Here is an 18179-nt window from a genome sequence, read left to right as displayed (position 1 = left end):
GGAATGGAAATTACGCTTTCAAAATATGTGTCATAGCTAAATGCCAAAAACAATGACATGCTTTCATATCCAGATTACGCCAAGAAGTCCCAAAGTTAGTCTGCAGAATCTGCCTGTGCCCCATGAAGTTTCTTGGTCCAAGAACCCAGCAGGCAGATAAAGGACAAAGTTATGGGGGAACTTGAAAGAGTGTTAGAACAATATCCTAAGCTTTGAACACACACAGACACTCTCCATCCAGTCCAACTGAGTTGGATTTACCTTCCAATAAGATTGGACAAAGCTGTAATTGACATGATCAAATTTCATGTTCATGTCATCTAATTGGCACTAAATAAAAATGCACATCGTACCTTTCTGATTATTTGTAAAAACAGAAGAAAAAAAAAATGCATTCAAAGCTGTTCATTGTTTTTCTTCCGTTTCACCACTATGCTCTCTTACGGATAAATAACTTTGCCGTTTTTCCTGAGAAAGTGAAGCTTTCTCTCCTGCCACTTGGTGCTGACAGAGTAGCAATGTCCATGAATGGGTCGATCCTTTATCTCCTGGGATTCAGAGGCGCTTCAAGGGCCCCGAGACCTTGACTGTCTGCAAAACATGGCTGAATTGGTGAGAACCTGAAGGGAGTAGCGTCTCTGTAGGGAATCTGTTTCCTCCGTCTGCTACAATTTCAGATACTCCATAACCAGAACTGTTTCACAGGATAGCGTGAATGGTAGTGCTTTTCTTTAATCTCCTTATTTTTTGGTAATGTTTAATTAATCAAATGATGTTAATTTTTTTTTAAATTCACTTCTGGATCTTCCAAAAGGAGAAATATATTCTTTATAAATCAATGCCTTAATTGGCATCATTAGTAAGAGAAAACTTTTGATGCACTACTATTAAATTTTAATCCTGTGTTTAAAACTATTAATAGATTTGCAAACTTTCTTTAAACTCCGTTTAGGCTATGCTGTGTTAAAAATGTTGCGTTTTCTGTAAAGTGCTCCGTAGAATTGTAGATGTAATTTTTCAACACTTGCAAGCTATGTTGTGTGCTATTAGTTGGCAGTGTTAGCAGAGAAAACGACATCTAATGGTCCACCATTAATCTGTGTTTGTTTCCAGTTAAATCCTCCCTTTATGCTTGTTTTTGCTCTGACTTCTCAAAGTTAAAGATGTTCAACAAGCCACCCCAACCTGCCTTCTGCCTTCCTGAGTGGTGAACATTTCAAATCCTCAAGGACACATCAGCCGTCTTTTTTTTTCTTTTTTCTGTTTTAATCATTTCAGTGCCCCACTCCTCTGTTAGTGAGAAGAAAAAGGTGGGAGGATGTTACTCCCATCCGCCAGAGCTTGACCCAAACTAAACAGGCAGCTCAGAGACGTCTGACCGCACAGGTGTCCTCGCGGGCAAAGTGAAACATGTTCTTGTTGATCCTGCTCTGGAGCAGCTTTGGTCCTGCAGCAACAGGTCAGGCTGTGGTGCGAGGTGGCGTATGCCCATATCTGGCTTTGTTTTTTTCTGCAGCTCTTCTGATCTGATCCCCACATGTTCCAGTTTCTGCAGCGCGTCAGGATGACCCCTGCTTTGTGGACGACTTGGTGGCGGCTCTCCATGACGCCACGGGGAAAGACGGTGAACTTCTAGCCGGCAGCCCGGCTTCGTTTGGGATCTGCAGTGAATCCGACAGTTCATCCCGACCAGTCCTGTCAGAGCTCAGCGTGGGAATACAAAGGAACGACCGAAGAGGAGTGGAGGTTTTGGATCCGGCTGCAGGTATCGGGGTTTACAATCTATGACCTTTTTTTTGTTGTTGTTTATTTCTTTTGAAAAAATAAGAGATTTTATTATTTTTGTCATGCTTGCATGGTTTTTTTCTCCACTAGTGCTTGTGTCAGACGAAGATGATCAGGAAAGCATCATGGTAACCTTTGACCTCCCACAATCCCAATTATTGAAGATGAAACCGGTGCTGGTCTTAGCATTTAAAAGCCCCCCTACAGATGGAGAGCTGGGCGTCACTTTCTCTAGTCAGTCTCTGCAGCCAAACACACAGGTACAGAAAAAAAACCACACACACACTCTGTTGTAAAACTGTGTGACATTTTTTATGTGTTAAGAAAATTACCCATATCATGGCAAGTCCAAGAGTATTTGGGACCTCAAGCAGAATTATATGAAATTACAACTGATCACCTAAAAAAAAAAAAAAAATTCTTTACAAAAAATTTTTCCCTACCTTTTTTGTGCCTTAAGAAAATAAAAAAGGGAAAAAACTCCTGACACAAAGGATCATAATTCTATATTGCAGAATATAATTAACTTGATCATCACATTATGTAACAAAAATACAACATTGAGTAAATTGCAGAAACTGAATGTTTGTTTTGTTGTGTTTTTTTAGTATCCATTTAGTCATATAAGTTGTTTCCAGTGTACAGTGTTTCAATGCAGACTAGTAAAGCTGGGGGTTTTTTAAATTATTTTTTTCTTCAAAGTTAATTATTTTTAATGAGCATCAGAAAACGTTTTGTGTTTCGATATTAAACTATGGAATGTCTGATGAATTAATATTTTTGTTCCTAGAATATTTGTCCATTTAAAAAAAAAAAGAAGGAATACGTTTTATTAAATTAGCATGTTTATTTTTAATTGGGTCATTCTGAAGTTCTTTTGGGGAACCCTAAGCAGCAGCAACTTAGTCTGAGATTCACATTATTGTTTTTTTAAATTTAATACCAATTATTTTCCCCGAAGTTGCAGATTTCACTGTGTTCTGACCACAAGGTTGTTGTTGTTGTTTTTTTTCTAGTCTGCTTGCATTTCAGCGAGGACGCTGTACATCCTGCTAACAGGAAAATCATCTGAGGGAAATGTTGAACAGAAGTGGAACATTTCTGTTCAGGCAAAATCCCCCAGCACGAGTAAGACATGCTGCTTATTTTTGTTTTCTGTGTCTCGTGTGTCATCTTCGACCTCCTCACGGTTTCCTGTCGTGCAGGAGAAAACCTGAAAGACGTCCTTATTGGTGGAAAATCAGGAAGCGACATTCGCCTGACCCCGCTTCTGCTTTTCTCTGCAGAAACAGGAACCGATACGAGGCTGGTTTGGGTTTCACGTTCCTTCTTTCAAGTGATGTGGTGCCGGATCGAATTCTCATTGTCGTCTCTGTCTCAGACATGCAAACAGGTCGGGTTCGTCAGCTGCCTCCTCTCAGAGAACTTCTCTCTCCTTCCTGTGTGAGCTGAGACGCTTCCTTGATGCCGGCCTGCCGCAGCAAAGCGCCGAGCCCCCTCTGCTGCGGCTCGACTCCCTGCAGGCCCTTCCTCCCCTGGCTCTTGACCTTTCCACCAGCGAGTCCCTGCTGGCGGAGATCATTAACTCCTCTGCCCCGACAATCTTTTCCTTCAGCAGCTGGAGCTCCAGCTTCCCGGTCCGTCCTGGACAGCTGGCCCTTTCCCCTGCCCTGCTGGGGGAACTGGGGCAGAGGCTGGAAGCGAACGAGCGGCAGATAAGAGAGTTGATAAGGCAGGGAATGGTGCCTCAAAGAGCATCGGAGAAGCTGGAGAGGCTGAGGCGGCTCAGTGCTTTTCAGAAGCAAGATTCGTCAGCTGAAGGTGTGTGGAGGCAAAAGCATCAGCCTCTCGGTTACATTGTTTAAGCCTGATATCAAAAAAATAAATAAATAAAACAACAATATCTTATTTTCTGTTCCAAACAGGAGAGAGCCAGTACTGCGCTTTCCTCCTCCTGAAGGCCCTGCAGACGGTGACCCGTGCGTACAACATGCAGAGAAAGCTGAGGGCCGCCAGAGCAGACCCTTCAACCAGGGGCCCCATCTGTGGGCTCGGGAGCCTCACTGTGTCCCTGGAAAAGCTTGTCTTGGGTCCCCAGAGTGCTGACCTCAACAACTGCCGCGGCTCGTGCGCGATCCCGCTGATCAACGGCAACAACCACGCCGTCCTGCTCACCTACCACACCGAGCAGGGCGACGTGAACGAGCGGGGGCCCTGCTGCGTGCCGCTGGCCTACGACCCCCTGGAGGTGATAGACTGGAACGACGAGGGCAGCTTTCTCACCAGCAAGCCGGACATGGTGGCCAAGGAGTGCGGATGTCGCTAAAAGTGTTTCGGAATGCCTGAGCTTTTGTTCTCCAGAGGGAAATAAGTGTTTTGTTTTTGTTTTATTTTTAGTTTTTGCTGCATGAAGTATTTAAATAGTGCAGTAAATTCATATTATTTACATAGATTTCTTTAGATTTTACTTTCAAGTAAATGTTGCACGATGCACGTCATATATATTATTATTTTTTGTCTTAAAAAGCACAGTCAAAGATAATTAAATAGTAGTTAAATGATAACGCATTAAAAACACTGTCTTCAAAGCCAGTCTGTGTTTTTCTTTTTGTCATTTATTCTGGAGTCTGATGAGTCAGTGAAAGAAATGTGTAACTTAGCTTCATGTTTGTGTTTCACTCGTTAGCTTTCGGTTTCAAGATTGCTTTCCTCCCTATTGGCTTTTTTCTTCTTCGTATTGCTCCGACTTCTTCGGATCCCCACCAACTCGTGACACTGTCCCATATGGAAAACTGAGGGCAGAAAATAGGAAACAACATTGGTTCTAAACGGCAAGACAAGTTCACATTAGGATTGAAGATTAAAGCATGATGAATAATATAATACTCTGAATAAAAATGATCTCTAGACAAGTGGTGGCCGGATGTGGATCAATGATAATCACACCAAAACTACAAACTTCAGCAAAGTTACAGCTTTTCTGTGCTGTTGTGAGATTGATGAGAGTGTGGAAGAGGCACTCAATAACGATTTAACATAAAGTTACCATCTATTCTCCTACATGTAGTTATTTTATAAACACAAAAGCCTTTTTACTTCATTTCAGGTATTGGCAGTCCTTTTGTAAAAGTCTGTCTTGATATGAGTATAACTTCACAATTTTGTCCTTTAACACTTTTCAAGAAATGTCACCTTACAAAATGCATTATGTCCATGTTTTTCACATTTTATTAGGTTAGGAAATACCAGCTAATACTAAAATAGTGTTGTATTTTATATAAAACAACAACCCAAAAACAAGATAGTGCTTTATTATAAAGTGAAAGGAAAATGATCTGACTCCAGCTGCGAGTCTTTTGGGGAATGTTAAAAAAAAAGGGAAATAAAATGCATCAAATTCCTTTCATTCGACAATTACACACTAATTAGTGTTGGTTTAGCACAAACAAAATACCGTGTGATTCTGTAACGTGATAGTCTGTGAAATGGCTTAAAGATTGTGAATATTTTACGACTGTGCGTAATTTACTGCCATCAAAAGGATGAAAAATAATCCACTTTCAAGCTTTGTATGAAATGTATCTATAGAACCCCTAATCCTAAATTTCTTTGTTTAGACAGAAAGAGTTGCATAAAAAGGATCAGCGTTGGAGAGACAGATCCTACCTGAGGTAGAGTACCAGTCTGGAGACAGTCAACCAGATACCCGATACCCGTCTCCTCCACAAAATAATCCAGAGCTTCTAAAACACACAAACATAAAACACCCTCAAGTCTGCTGAAACAAACTGGTTAAAAATTAGACAAACGCTATCATTTGTTGTGTTTAAAATAAATAATACACTAAAGTATAATACACATAGCTGAACTGACTAAATATCTGTGTTGTGGTTGAACCTATTATTGAAATAAGTTTAAAAAAAAAAGAAGAAAAAAAACAATCTGACAGCCTGAGATTGAACCATTCGTGTACATAAAACGAATAAAAGTGATGGGAAGCGAGCACTCACCATGAACTTCATTTACTCCTGAGCTCACCAGAAGCACAACCAGCACCACCACCAAGCAGCGGTTCATCGTGAATCCCTTCCATGGATTCGGAACGTCGTTCAAATTTTCAATGGACAGAATCCGCTCGTAAGACACTACGGAAAGACGGAAACGCGTCAGAGAATTTGGAGTGGCGTCCACACACCCAGATGGCTGTTCATGGTGCACATTAGTATTACTTCTGATGGTTTTTTCTTTATTCGCTCCAGGCCTAACTCCTGAATTCTGAGAATCGGGATGAAACCTTGGTCCAAACTGAATCTGTTTTAAAAACAAAGACTCAAATAAGTACTTTCTGTTTTTCCTTTTGGTAAACCATGCTTCACTGTACAATTTAAAAGGTCTAAATCGGGGCCTGCAAACACACGGAGCTATTAAAATTTGCTGGAAGGACCTCACAGGTTTGTTATACGTTAGCCATCAGAAAGTAAACATACCTGAGTTTCCCTTTGCAAAGACGCAAGGGTCGGAAAAGTTATGATCCCTGTTTTGAGTCGAGTAGAGGGGAAGTGTCACACAAACCCTTCAACATGCTCCTGAGCTTCTTGACTGACAGCAACAGAAGAGAGGCACGGGGGCGAGGGGTGAAAGGAAGATGATATTGATAGTGCTCCCTAATCCCCAACAGTTGGAGAAGTGTGCCAGAAGTAGCAGTAGCATGCCGAACCTCATACCCCTTGAACAATTTCACAATTTCTTATTATGCTACAGCCCGAGACATTAACATTTTTATTGGGAGCGTTGTTTAATAGAGAAATCAATTACAATTCTCAAGTCTCACCATAGAGGCTCAGTTGGTTTCAGGTCTTCGAGCCATTCTAACACATGAATATTCAATGACAGCTCTAGCTTTATGTTTAGGGTCATTGTTCTGCTGGAAAATGAGCCTCTTCACCAGTCTCAAGTCTTTGGCAGACTCTAACAGGTTTTCTTCCAAGTATTCTCTGTATCATCCATCAGCTCTCCCAAGCTGCACTTTTCCGTTTTTACCTGCTCAATCTCAAAGACACAATATTTCAATAAAACAACGTAGTGTGATTTTCGAAGAAAATGGATTAGGACATTAAAAGGACCTCGTACATTAACAAAAGAAAGGCACACAATGTCCCAAACTTTATAGGTCAAATTAATTTTACTTTCTTTGTCTAAGTATTATTATTATTATTATTATTATTATTATTATTATTATTATTTTATTTTTTATTTTTTTTTCTTTATTATTATTATTTTTTTTGTACTCTCAGCTTCAAAATTGGGATGTGGGACACGTTTTCTTCCAAAACACTTTCTGTTAAACCAAGTTTAATGCATGGGTGAACACAAGCTCAGAAAAAAACCATAGAGTACTCATATAATAACTCATAATAACTCATAAAAGTCTATTTTTCCAACATGTTTCTCAAAATATGGTTCAACACTATTAAAACTGTATGTCATTTACCATAGAAACAGATCTATTTAGAGACATTGCAAAACAAACTAAAAGGGACAAATATAGAAGTAATATTAAACAGTTGATAAATGGTCTGATTGTCTTGTCCCTATACGTCACAGTGATCGGGACACTCCCCTGACTGATAACCGCAGCTCGCAGCCTTGACTCTGCATCAGCCGACGAGGAGAGGAGACGGAGCGAGCAGCCTGTGGCGGACGCTGGCCGGATGGTTAAATCCAACCTACAGACGATTTTGAATAGTCATTGTTTTGTAAGAGAAAAAGAAAGACCCGAGATGCCTGTTATTGAGCAGTCCAGTAATAAACCTGAAAGGTATGTCGGTGTCAGCTGTTTTAGAAAAAAAAAAAAGAAGCTAAATGCTAAGTTCTAAAGCTGCGGCCTATGCAAGGTGTACTACTGTCTATTTACTGGAACGACTTGTACAAGTCATGTATGTTGTTCACAATAACACGATTTTATATGGTATTTGACGCTCCTAAACAGTTATCAGGAATTTTTTTTTATTTAATAAAAGTTTATAAATGATGTATATAAACATATACTTGATGTACTTCATTACAATTTTAAATATATACTGTACATTGGTAACCAGCAATTAGACAGAAGTCACGTAACGTTGTTGACAGTCATTGCTGCTATTAGCCAGCTAATGCTAACCGAATGGCTAATATATGAAACGCAATTGAAATGTGTTAGCCCGATGCTAAGTGCTACATGTTAGCTGTTTGGAGCAAGATTAGCTTTGAATTTATTTTTAATCGTCAAATTAAAAACATTTATTGCTTAAATGATTAAATTGTAATTTAGTCGCATGGCGGATACGGATAAAATTCTTCGTTTTGTGCCAACTTTAGCTAACCTTCATTGGGTTATGTCATCGATGTTGTTTTTGTCGCTGCCATGATAATAATGTGTTATTCTTGATAGTTGACACAAAAACATGACAGTTTCGTTAAATTGTATAGTATGTCATGCTGCGTTTGTATGAAAACACTTAGAAGACAATTATTTAATTTACTTTCTCAGTTTTATGCCAACCGACGTCGTGATGAATCGTGTTTTAGCCCCCATCTGTCTCGCATGCTTACAAGTGTTTGGACATTTTCCGAAAATCCCACTTAAGGCAGATTTATTTTGCAACTGGCAAATCAGGCGAAGGTGCTATGATTATTTTAAGCAACCCTTTTCTCCACCTGATTCTGATTTGGCATCTACTTTGCGGATTATAGATGTCGGGGTTAATTAAAATGTTAACAGGGCAGATTAGCTCACTTATGTCTTCATCCGGAATCATGAGTTATTCTTTACTGGTACGTTTTTCCTGTTCTGTGTTGAGGCGTTGTTGCTCAGGTTCTGTTCTCACAGGATTTTATTCAGGCGGTCTGTCCAGTTCTGACGTCTTTTAAAGCTCTCGAAGGAAATTTCCACTGCACTGCGAAAGGGGGTGGCATAGAGGACTCTGAGACAGCTAATGATACACAGTGTACATTTGCTCTTAGATGGTACAATTATTATTGTTATCATAGCTTTAACCTTGACCAATTATTCCACTGGATGTATTGATGAGTTACGTAACATTTTCATATGTCCGATGTACATTTTCAAAACACTGTTAAAGTGTGTACTGATGGACATCAAATGAACATTGATTGTTTATAAAGGAATAAGTCTCAGCTGATGGTTTTATAATGACTATTTCGCAATCATGCCAGGTTTATTGCCTTAAAGATTTGTTTTATTGCTATCAGTCTGTTGGCTGAGTCAGATTGGGGTTATGTAACCACTTGTGGTACATGCCAGAGCTTTTTTTTTTTTTAAATTGAAATTAAGTAGTGCGTAGATACACAAGTGTGTCTGAAGGTTTGAGCTCACATTGAGTAATTAGGATTTTGTGGCTGATTTCTATTCTCCGACTTTGTCAGGTCAATTTTTGTTCCTACTTAAGAGCTGTGATAAATGCAGTACACTCTATGAATTTGGTTTAATTTTACCCCAAATAAGTTTTATGATTTTCTAAATTCCATTTATTATAAAGTATATACTAAAAATACATATCCTGTTTCATAGAAAGACAACCTGAAATGTGCTTGGGTTGAATGTGTCTTTCTGTGCTTGAGTCCCTCGAACAAAAGCTGTTGGTCTGAAGCAGAGATGAGCCTTCCCTGAGTGGGTCACGTCAAACGTATTCAGTTCTGCTCTGCACAGTTTGGGCGGTTTTCCATTACAGTCAACGGCTCTAGTGGGTGGGGTAATCATGTAGCTGAGCGGTCCCACAATCGGAAGAGTAGCGCGACGTGATCTGTGTGCAACACAAGGCAAAAATAGTGGAAGTCAAAGCTCTTTTGAATGTCTGACGTTGTCCTTAAAATGCCAAATCTGCTCAGCCGCTGTAGTGTGTTTACAAGCAGCAGGTCAGATTATTGTAAGGCAGTCACTGCTGAGATGCTGTGATATTGACTAGAGGTCATGTCTTGCTCCCCGTGTGTAAATCTCTAAAAGAGGACTTTTGAAATCTGTGACAAATACAACTAACAGTCTCTGGTGAGTTTTCTCTCTGGAGACTGTAGATGCTTCCCTTAGCTTAATTCTCAGATTTTCTAAAGGCTGTAAACATTGTGTTCAAATCCAGCAAGTTCTCTAACAAACCGAGGTTAAAAGCTCAAACGAATAAAAGGAGTAAAAGGAGCACCATGACTTTTGCTCCGTCCCTAATTTCTATTATCAGAAGATATGTCAGAAAGAGTAGTTTCCTTTTTTTCTTTTCTTTTTTTTTTTTAAAGCTTTATATCCGTGAATGTTCTCTTAACTTCATTTTTAAACACGCCATTGTTGTGGAAAATGGCTAACCTCAATAACAACATTCCACATGAGAGTTATGTCTGGTGCGTTCACTGGCGGGGGGGGGAAATAAGATTTTGAGTTTCTAATCTAATTGAGTCTAACTCTGTTTAAAACCTTCAGATAAAATGATATTTCATAAAATCTGATATTGTAACATTGTCAGCCATGAGAATGGGTGTTTGCTGATTTTAGCATGTCTACTCCAGATGCAGCACAGCTGTGACATTTGTGTTAGAGAGCGTCTTTGTGGTGCTGCTAATGGATCCCGTTCCTAATAGAAACACAGACTGATCTTCACGAACAGTGGAAAATGAATGTGGCAACACAAGCATTAGTGCTCAAAGCCAAGCCGAGTCAAAGAGCTGGATGGTATTTTTCCATATGTTGAAAAGTGGAGCGACCTGTTTAGTCAAAGGATAAAGTAGGCCGATGGTCAGACCTGCAGGATGTCGTTTCTGGAATAAACTGAATGTACCACAGGAAAAATGGCAAAATGCAGGTTGGTTTGGTGGAGTTGGTATTTGCTTTTTCTGTAAGTATAGGGGAAGTTTTTTTAAAAAAGTATGGAAATATGTTTGTTTTCTGACTTTATTTTTGTTTTCTACAGGAAATCTAGATGAAAAAAATTAAGTAATGTAGTATAGGCTTTTGTCTTATCGTTGATTTGCCACAAGTCATTTTTGACCTCAGCGGTTTGTTTCTAAGTGCCTGAGAAGCTTTAGATAAGGGAGGTTTTTTGCAGCTTTTTAGACGGCAATAAGTGACGGTTTAAACTTGACATTTAGGTCCAAAAACTGGAGGCTTAAATTCTTCAAATAATTAGCTTACAATTTTAGAAATGCAGCAACACATTTACCTGTTAGACATTTTAAAATTGAGTTATCAAATTCAGCACAAATGTCTAAAAACGGTGAAATGGGCTTTTATAACAGTATTTAATAAACCCCCACTGCTGCATACTAGAGGATAAAACATTTATATTAAAAACATGTTCAGTGTAACGAAAACAACTTTGAATACCCAAAGTGTAAAATTTTAAAATGAAAAATTTGTAGGAACCCTGAAGTTAGGCTTGTTGGATGAGCATAGCAGTAAAGTTTCAATAGAAGAAAAAGGTCATTCAAGGCTAAATGTTCAGTTTTCAGTTAATATTTCACTGAAAGGTGAGTCGCTTAACTGGGAACTCTTATTTTTAATTAGTCATCACAGAAGTGGCAGTCTAACATAAACCAACTTTCTGTCTGGGATGTTAATGTGCTTGTTTCAAATTTCACGAGTCATCATATAGAAGCGCGTGTCTCTTTTGAGAAGCACAGTCACTGATTGAACTCTGTCCGCCACGTGTTACCCGGTGTTTATTAACTTAAGCAAATGTTTTACAGTCGTATATCTCTCCGTTGTGCAATGAACTCAAAACCTGCCGTCTGCATTGCACGTTTGGTTTGTGAGCGTCTGAATACTTCACTTACGATGGCTCCGTCTTTGTGTGCGCCTGTGTCCCTCTCCAGCATCTCCAGTCCCAGGAGGTGCTCCCGCTGTTGCAGTAACCCGTGTCCGGGGCCTCTGTGGTGCTCCTGATGCCCCTCTCCCACCCCTGAAGATCCCAGGTGGGCGAGGGAATGACCAGCGGGATCGCAATCTTTCAGCTACGCTATTCTACTCTGTACGTGGAACAGTTTTTTTTTTTTTTTTTTTTTTAGGCAATTCTTTCCTTTTGTGGCATCTCATCTTTATTTCTCTCCATAGGATGCTCATTTGTTGGTTCTTGAAGAGTCTCCCCCTGCAAACAGCAGAGTGCGTTTCTTGCTCTTTGAGCCCCGCCGCACCGAAGGCAAACATTGTGTCTGGAGGGCTGCGCTGAAGGGGGGGAACCTTTATGTTGAAATCCCTTCCGGAGCTTTGCCTGAAGGCAGCAAAGACAGGTCAGGAGGAGTAAATGCATCTTTCTCTGCATCTGTGCAGGAGCTCGGTTTTTCTTCAACAAATTAAATAGAAGTGACTCTGATTGCTTTTATTGTGTTCGTTTGTGATTAAAGTCAGGTCTTTACTGCTTTCTTTTCTGTTTGTACTGTACTAATATGAATAAAAAATGGGTTATAAAGTATTTCACCAAAATGGATTTGGATGATAATTAGTAATACGTTCTGTTTTCACTCATAAACCTGTATTAGGAGTATTGTGATTACCTCAGAGTTCTTGGTCCTTTAACAAATGTTATTTTTTCCAACAGTTTTGCACTTTTGCTGGAATTTGCAGAAGAACAGCTACAGGCTGATCATGTTTTCATCTGCTTTCACAAGAACCGTGACGACAGAGGTGAGATGATATCTGTGTGGCTTTGGTTTAACTAATAACTATTGCTTAATAATAAACCACTTTGGCTCAGAGCAACAAAACCACTTTTTAAAAATATATTTGATCAGTTTAAACACATTTTGTTTGTGATGTAAAGCTTATTTTTCTGGGGGGGGGTTGTTTAAAATAAAATGTTTTCTGTTTAAATAAATCTTAAATGTAATGTTTCTCTTCAGTAAATGTGGGATAAATCCACTAAATCCAATTTGATGCTTCTCAAAAGTGGGAGCAAATTAGTTGCTGCTTGATGTAGGTTAGATCATAAAAAGTACTTAAAGAATTTTGTTTAAATTAATGTTAATAACCAAATGTACCTATTTCTGCAAAACACAATTGTTTTCTTTTTTTTCTGTTTCCAAAGCTGTTGAATTATTTCTACGTGTACTCCATGTCTTCTTTTATGCACTTTTACTCTGAGAGAACTTTATATGTGTTGACGCTGTATTGATTTCGTGCTAACGAATGTCTCTTCCCTCGTCGTTTCTCCACAGCATCCTTGCTGCGTACGTTCAGTTTCCTGGGCTTTGAGATTGTTAGACCGGGTCATCCTCTCGTCCCCTCCCGACCTGACGCTTTCTTCATGGCTTACAGCATCGAGCGAGACTCCTCCGATGACGAATAAAATAACGCTGAGCAGTTACAAATGTTTGTTCCTATTTCAATCAACACCAACGTCCGTTCTGAAAATGAGTACATTCTAGTCGTTAAGTGTGGTTGAGGTTGGTGGTTTTTCTTTTGCCTTTACATACTGCGTGCTGTGTTTCAGTAAAAGTTGCACTAGAGTTAAGACGTTTAAATAGAGCAGGAATGTAAAGCAGAAAGCCTGCATGATATCTGGGCATTACATCCTAACCACCGTTTAATAATGTTCTTGTCCATCCTACCCCTGATTCCTGAATATCTCCATAGTATATTTAAGATAAATTGAAATCGTACTCATGTAAGTAGATGTTTTCATAGTAATTATAAGTTGATTTTTATTTTTTAAATTTTTTTCCTGTTTAATAATTTTTTTAATGTGTGCATGGTTTTAATTTGCTTTGATCCACTTGGTAGAGATCTGCATGTTGTAACGACTAAATAAAAGTGCTCACCTTAACGTGTGGTCGGCTGAGTAATGTCGGTGAATGATTGACTTTTTCAAAGCTTTTCAGATTGGCAAGGTTTGCATGCAGGTTTTTGTTTATGTGTACTACACTAATAGTTTAAATGTCCTCTTAGCATACTGCAGAGAAAGCCAACCCTCTGTATAGACAAACCTCTGGCTGGATTATTTTACAATTCTTCACAACAGAAATGGTAGAGTTAATTCAAATCAATTGGTTTCCTGGTAGAGACCCAACTGTCGAGCCATAAAATATTCACAGGCTTATTCCCAAGGCTGATTTGTCCAGAACTGAGTTTGATGTGTGTTTAGAGTTGATGAATTTCAAGGTAGTCCTCGTATTTTTCATGTCATGCTTGACAGCAGGTACATTGTGCTTCGATTTGAAAGCGAGGAGCAGTAATGAACATGCGTCTTCTCAGGCTGAGGCGAACATACCGTTTATCACAATGTCAAAATTTTCAGCCAGAATTATACAAGCAGCTTGATGGTTACAAAAAAGTGTTTGCTTTACATATTTTGTGGAGACGTGTGCATGTGTTCCACCCTGTGTAATTTAGATGAAACATTAATTTAAATGTATTCATCATACACTTTGTTTTTTAGATCTGTATTACAATATTACCCTGTGTTTAAAAAAATATACAAGGTTCAAATGCATAATTGAAATAAAAAAGAGTGTGTGTAAACGTCTGGCCAGCACTGAATACATGACCAGCATATCACTGAAAAGCTGACTTCGTCCTGCGCCTACATTCAGGGAGGTAAAGCAGCATTTCTGTTGATTTATTGATGAGAATAGATGCAAATTAGATATTAAATGCATGAAATCACTAACAGGCTTGCTCAGTCAAGGATCTCTTTGATATTTATTTTAACTAGTTAAAAATTGTATCAGACCAGTTTACATCAATATGAACAGAGGAGCTAAAGGAAGGATGAACCTCTCTGAAAGTCTTTTGTCCTCTGCACCTGATGCATTCTAAAAAATATATCTTTATCAACTCAGCTCAGGATGTTGGAAAGCTGCATAGCCGCACCCATTACAGTTTCAGAATCGGTAAATGGCAGATACTTCAGACACATGCAGTCCTCCCAGTCCACACCAGGCTGATCCTGGATCAGTCCCACCTCTGCCAGCTTCATCACCAGCAGGGCTCGCTTGAAGGTCAGCCAGTTCTGTACAGCCGTGACCGACGAGGAGCCTCCGTGGCCAGATAAGGAGACCCGGGGCCCCCACAGGAGCACCTGCAGCATGGCCATTATGTCCGTCATCTGGGGACCGTTCTCGCTCTGAAGCAGAGAGGACAAATGAAGAAGTCCCGTTCGGTATACAGACAGAGTAGGGTCTTTGTGGGTTTCCTGAGGACGCAGGCAGAAATTAATTAGGGCTCCTATTTGGCATTTAATGGAGGTCAGAGCCTGAGGGGCCGAAGCAGCAGACTGTGGCGTCACTAGCACACGAGGACAGCCATATTTCCTCCACAACTCCTGCACCCAACCTACTTGACCATCCCGTTCCAGCACCTCTCCCCCTTTACACCTCTGCCTGCCGGGCCAGACCAGAAGGATCTCTTTGGGTCTGAGCTCAGCTGCAGCAGCACTGTTGCTGTGCAGGTGGTGTAAGCCCATTAAGACCTGCAGCACCAGAACACACACCTGTCTGTTGTAATTCTGACAGTCGCTGGGCTGCACCAAGCAGCTGTCCTGAACAAAGTCCTCCAGGGTGGCGTGCGGCAGATCACGTTCCACGCTCACACAGTGTCCTCTCTGAAGGAGAGAGTGAACCGTCATGCCGAGACAACAGGACGCTTTCTCATCGCTGCCTCCGTCTGGCGGATGAGGATCCCTGCAGTCTGACTCTCCAGCGGTGGAAAGATCTTGCGTTGCGTTGGTTTTGCTTTCCTTATCGATGCTTGGTTGGAAATAAGCGATGACATGTTGCACATTCGCGTGCAGGTTTTCTTTGTTACGAGTCGAAGGAGCGTTCTTCGTCCCTTTGCATGCCTACACAACAAATAACGGGAACAAAATGCACTCGTTGCATCAAAGTGTTTTGCAATTCTGTGATAAATGGGACAAAAAAAAGAGGTCTGTAGCTGCAGCTGGTGTAGCTGTTGAAAGGAAGCTATGTTTGCACCACAATGAGTAGAACATTTGCAAATGCTGATAAAGATCAAGATTGTTTTTAATGCAATGTGGTTTGTATTTCAGACCTAACTTGCCATAAAAAATATCAAATCATGAAAAACTACATATGAAATAAGAGATGTGCAATATTACCCTCAAACCAAGCACCCTCCCGGGGAACTTTGGGCTCTGGAGGCTGTAGTAGGTCTTGTCTCCGATCTTCTTTGGCTTGCTGCCCTCACACAGCAGGAAATCCTGAGGCTCATATGAGTCGCAATCCCTTTCTGTCACCGTCAGGATGCTGCGCTCCTCAACGCTCTTAGCCATCCTTCGAAGGAAGAGCAGCTGACGATGCTGAATCCTCCCTGAGACAACACGCTGGTCCTCAAAGCTCCCAAAGATGGAGGCTAGGTGTTCATCTGGGGTATCAAAGGTCAGCTGGGACAGGGGCTGCAAGGGAGTGGGGCTTCTTCTGGCTGGTTTCAAGTCTTGAGTCTCCTCATGCATGAAAGTGTCGGGTATCGGTGCCATCATGTAGAGGGGGTTGTCAAAGTTCTGAGGACGTTTCTGCAGAGGAGAGAGTGGAGAGAGGGAGCAGTGCGCAGGTGGATCAATGCCGGGAAGAGAGAGGGTGCGGGTCAGCTTCTTCTTTGGAACAGGGGGTGGCGTGCCATCGGAGAAGAATCTCGTCTGGTGTTTGAATGGATCTGGGGAGCACAATGAGAAGGAACCTTAGGTCTAAACAAGAATATAAGAGGAAACAGGCTGGATTCAAGAGTCTCAAACGTTCAAAATAGTTGTGCAATCGCAGGTTGTATGACATTTTTCCAACTTCTGGATCGCTGACGCCTTCAGTGGTTTAGATATTCTTCTCTAACCAATTCTGTCAGTATGTTATGCAACAATAAGGACGGAAAGATCTTCACAGACCTTTAGTTTCACAATGAGATGCTTCTTGTCAGACCCTTGGTAATGAGACACTTTTTAATAGGCAGTAAGTGACGGGATTTCCTTTTAAATATTAATGTACTTCTGCTGCTTTCATCTCTTTCTGTGCCCTTTTGCTCCTTCCTTTCTTCACGTGGTCAAAACTTTTCCCCTGTGTTTTCCTGTGTGTCCACAGTGTTTCACATAACTTTGTGGACATCTGTAGTTCGATATGTGTGGATGAGTTGTTATTGACATTTGATAAAAATTTCCAATTCATCTTTTTTTGTTTGTTTGTTTGTTTTCCTGCAAAGCCTAATCTTACTCTAATCTGACACACATCTTTTCCCTGTCATGCCTCCCAACCAAAAAGCTGCTACATAGATAGTTTTTATTTAATGAAACAGAGATTATTTCCCATTCATCTTGCAGAATGAATGGGAAATAAGCTTCTGTGTTATATAATATTTGCACCAGTGAAGAACTAAATAATATATAGATTCAAGTTTAAAAGACAGCTTGAAACGTAAAGTAACTTGTCATTTATTAGCAGTATTTTGTGTGGGTAATAGAAACAAAAGTGATTATGTTAAACACAATAGTTTCTTAATTTTTGTCCACCCCTGAATAAATGTGACCAATTAAAAGGTTTCATTTTTACTAGATTTTTGGACGCTTTAATAAAAAATCATTTATTTTAGAACTTTATATGCTCTAAAATAAAGTAAATAACACATTTGTCCAGAGTGTAGGGCACCTATTTACCTAACATGGCCTTGTTTCAGAAAAGACTATTTCTATTTTAGGACTTAAAACACAGGAAGCCCTTTGGTAAAAATGTAAAAAAAAAAAATTACCACTGACTAGTTTTTTTCTCTCTTTGCTAAGTATTTTATTACCTCAATTTAATAAATGAGCACTAACATTTTCAGTTTGAACTTAATACAGTATTTTTATTATTTGTATGTTTCACCTCATATTTTAACTTATTTGGGGTTTTATTATTATGACAGCTGGATGACCCAAATTTCCTGCGAAGTTATTCTACTCTGAAGCTCACTTTGGAATTTGCTGAAAGTAAAAGTCACATAGTGGTATACTTCCTCTCTCTTGTTTTCTCACGAACTGAAAGACGAACTGAGGAGAGGAGTGAACTACTCCTCCCATTTGTTCCCCTAATCAACACCAGCCGCCAGTTCAGCGCAGAATTTAAATCCTACACAAAATGACGAGTTGCAAGCAGTCCTACCGTAGCGCTGGTGGATGGGACACTGGGCTGCATGACAGTCGGTGGGCTCAGAGAAGACGTCTCCGTTGAATGCAAAGCTGGGATGCTGAAACCCAGCGGGGCTGAAAACAGAGTCTGACTCCACACTGGAACGTCTGAAGGCATGCACAGAATAGTTCCCCCATTAAAGCGTGCATATCTGCAGAACCGTCCTCTGCAGAAATAGTCTGATTTTTGCAGAATATTGTATTTCCCCCCCCCCCCCCCCCCCCAGCGCGAAACCAACCACCACAAAAAAAGAC

General features: G+C 40.2%; 3 protein-coding genes across 4 annotated transcripts in view; 2 read left to right on the top strand and 1 right to left on the bottom strand.

The window, feature by feature from the left end:
* Positions 1 to 2: 2 nt before the first annotated feature.
* On the top strand, positions 3 to 4377 carry amh (anti-Mullerian hormone). The gene is made up of 7 exons (XM_015037742.1): positions 3 to 1459; positions 1547 to 1765; positions 1876 to 2045; positions 2802 to 2913; positions 2991 to 3090; positions 3167 to 3606; positions 3711 to 4377. Exons 1-7 carry the CDS (start codon positions 1411 to 1413, stop codon positions 4109 to 4111), a joined length of 1491 nt encoding a protein of 496 aa, XP_014893228.1. The 5' UTR covers positions 3 to 1410; the 3' UTR covers positions 4112 to 4377.
* Positions 4378 to 7422: 3045 nt separating this feature from the next.
* oaz1a (ornithine decarboxylase antizyme 1a) lies at positions 7423 to 13586 on the top strand. Its single transcript, XM_015037734.1, is given in 6 exon segments — positions 7423 to 7603; positions 11641 to 11707; positions 11709 to 11795; positions 11879 to 12054; positions 12363 to 12448; positions 12979 to 13586. Coding segments are annotated over 6 exon segments (654 nt in total). The 5' UTR covers positions 7423 to 7496; the 3' UTR covers positions 13110 to 13586.
* Positions 13587 to 14367: 781 nt separating this feature from the next.
* The window catches only part of peak3 (PEAK family member 3), an 8122-nt gene continuing 4310 nt past the window's right edge, over positions 14368 to 18179 (bottom strand). Inside the window, exons 2-5 of one of the 2 annotated variants that reach the window (XM_015037733.1) lie at positions 17899 to 18032; positions 15876 to 16429; positions 15252 to 15599; positions 14368 to 14954 (exon numbers count right to left, since the gene is read on the bottom strand). In XM_015037733.1, coding sequence (XP_014893219.1) covers positions 14598 to 14954; positions 15252 to 15599; positions 15876 to 16429; positions 17899 to 18032 — 1393 coding nt within the window. In that variant the 3' untranslated portion in view covers positions 14368 to 14597. Of the gene's footprint in view, positions 15600 to 15875; positions 16430 to 17898; positions 18033 to 18179 lie in introns of both variants that reach the window. The other variant, XM_015037732.1, reaches the window with a different exon arrangement.

Source organism: Poecilia latipinna, unplaced genomic scaffold (assembly GCF_001443285.1).
Source record: "Poecilia latipinna isolate Pla-1442-1.1 unplaced genomic scaffold, P_latipinna-1.0 Scaffold418, whole genome shotgun sequence".
In the NCBI taxonomy this organism is placed as follows: Eukaryota; Metazoa; Chordata; class Actinopteri; order Cyprinodontiformes; family Poeciliidae; genus Poecilia; species Poecilia latipinna.
The sequence above is the reverse complement of the archived record's forward strand: the minus strand, read 5'-3'. Positions and strand labels throughout refer to the sequence as shown.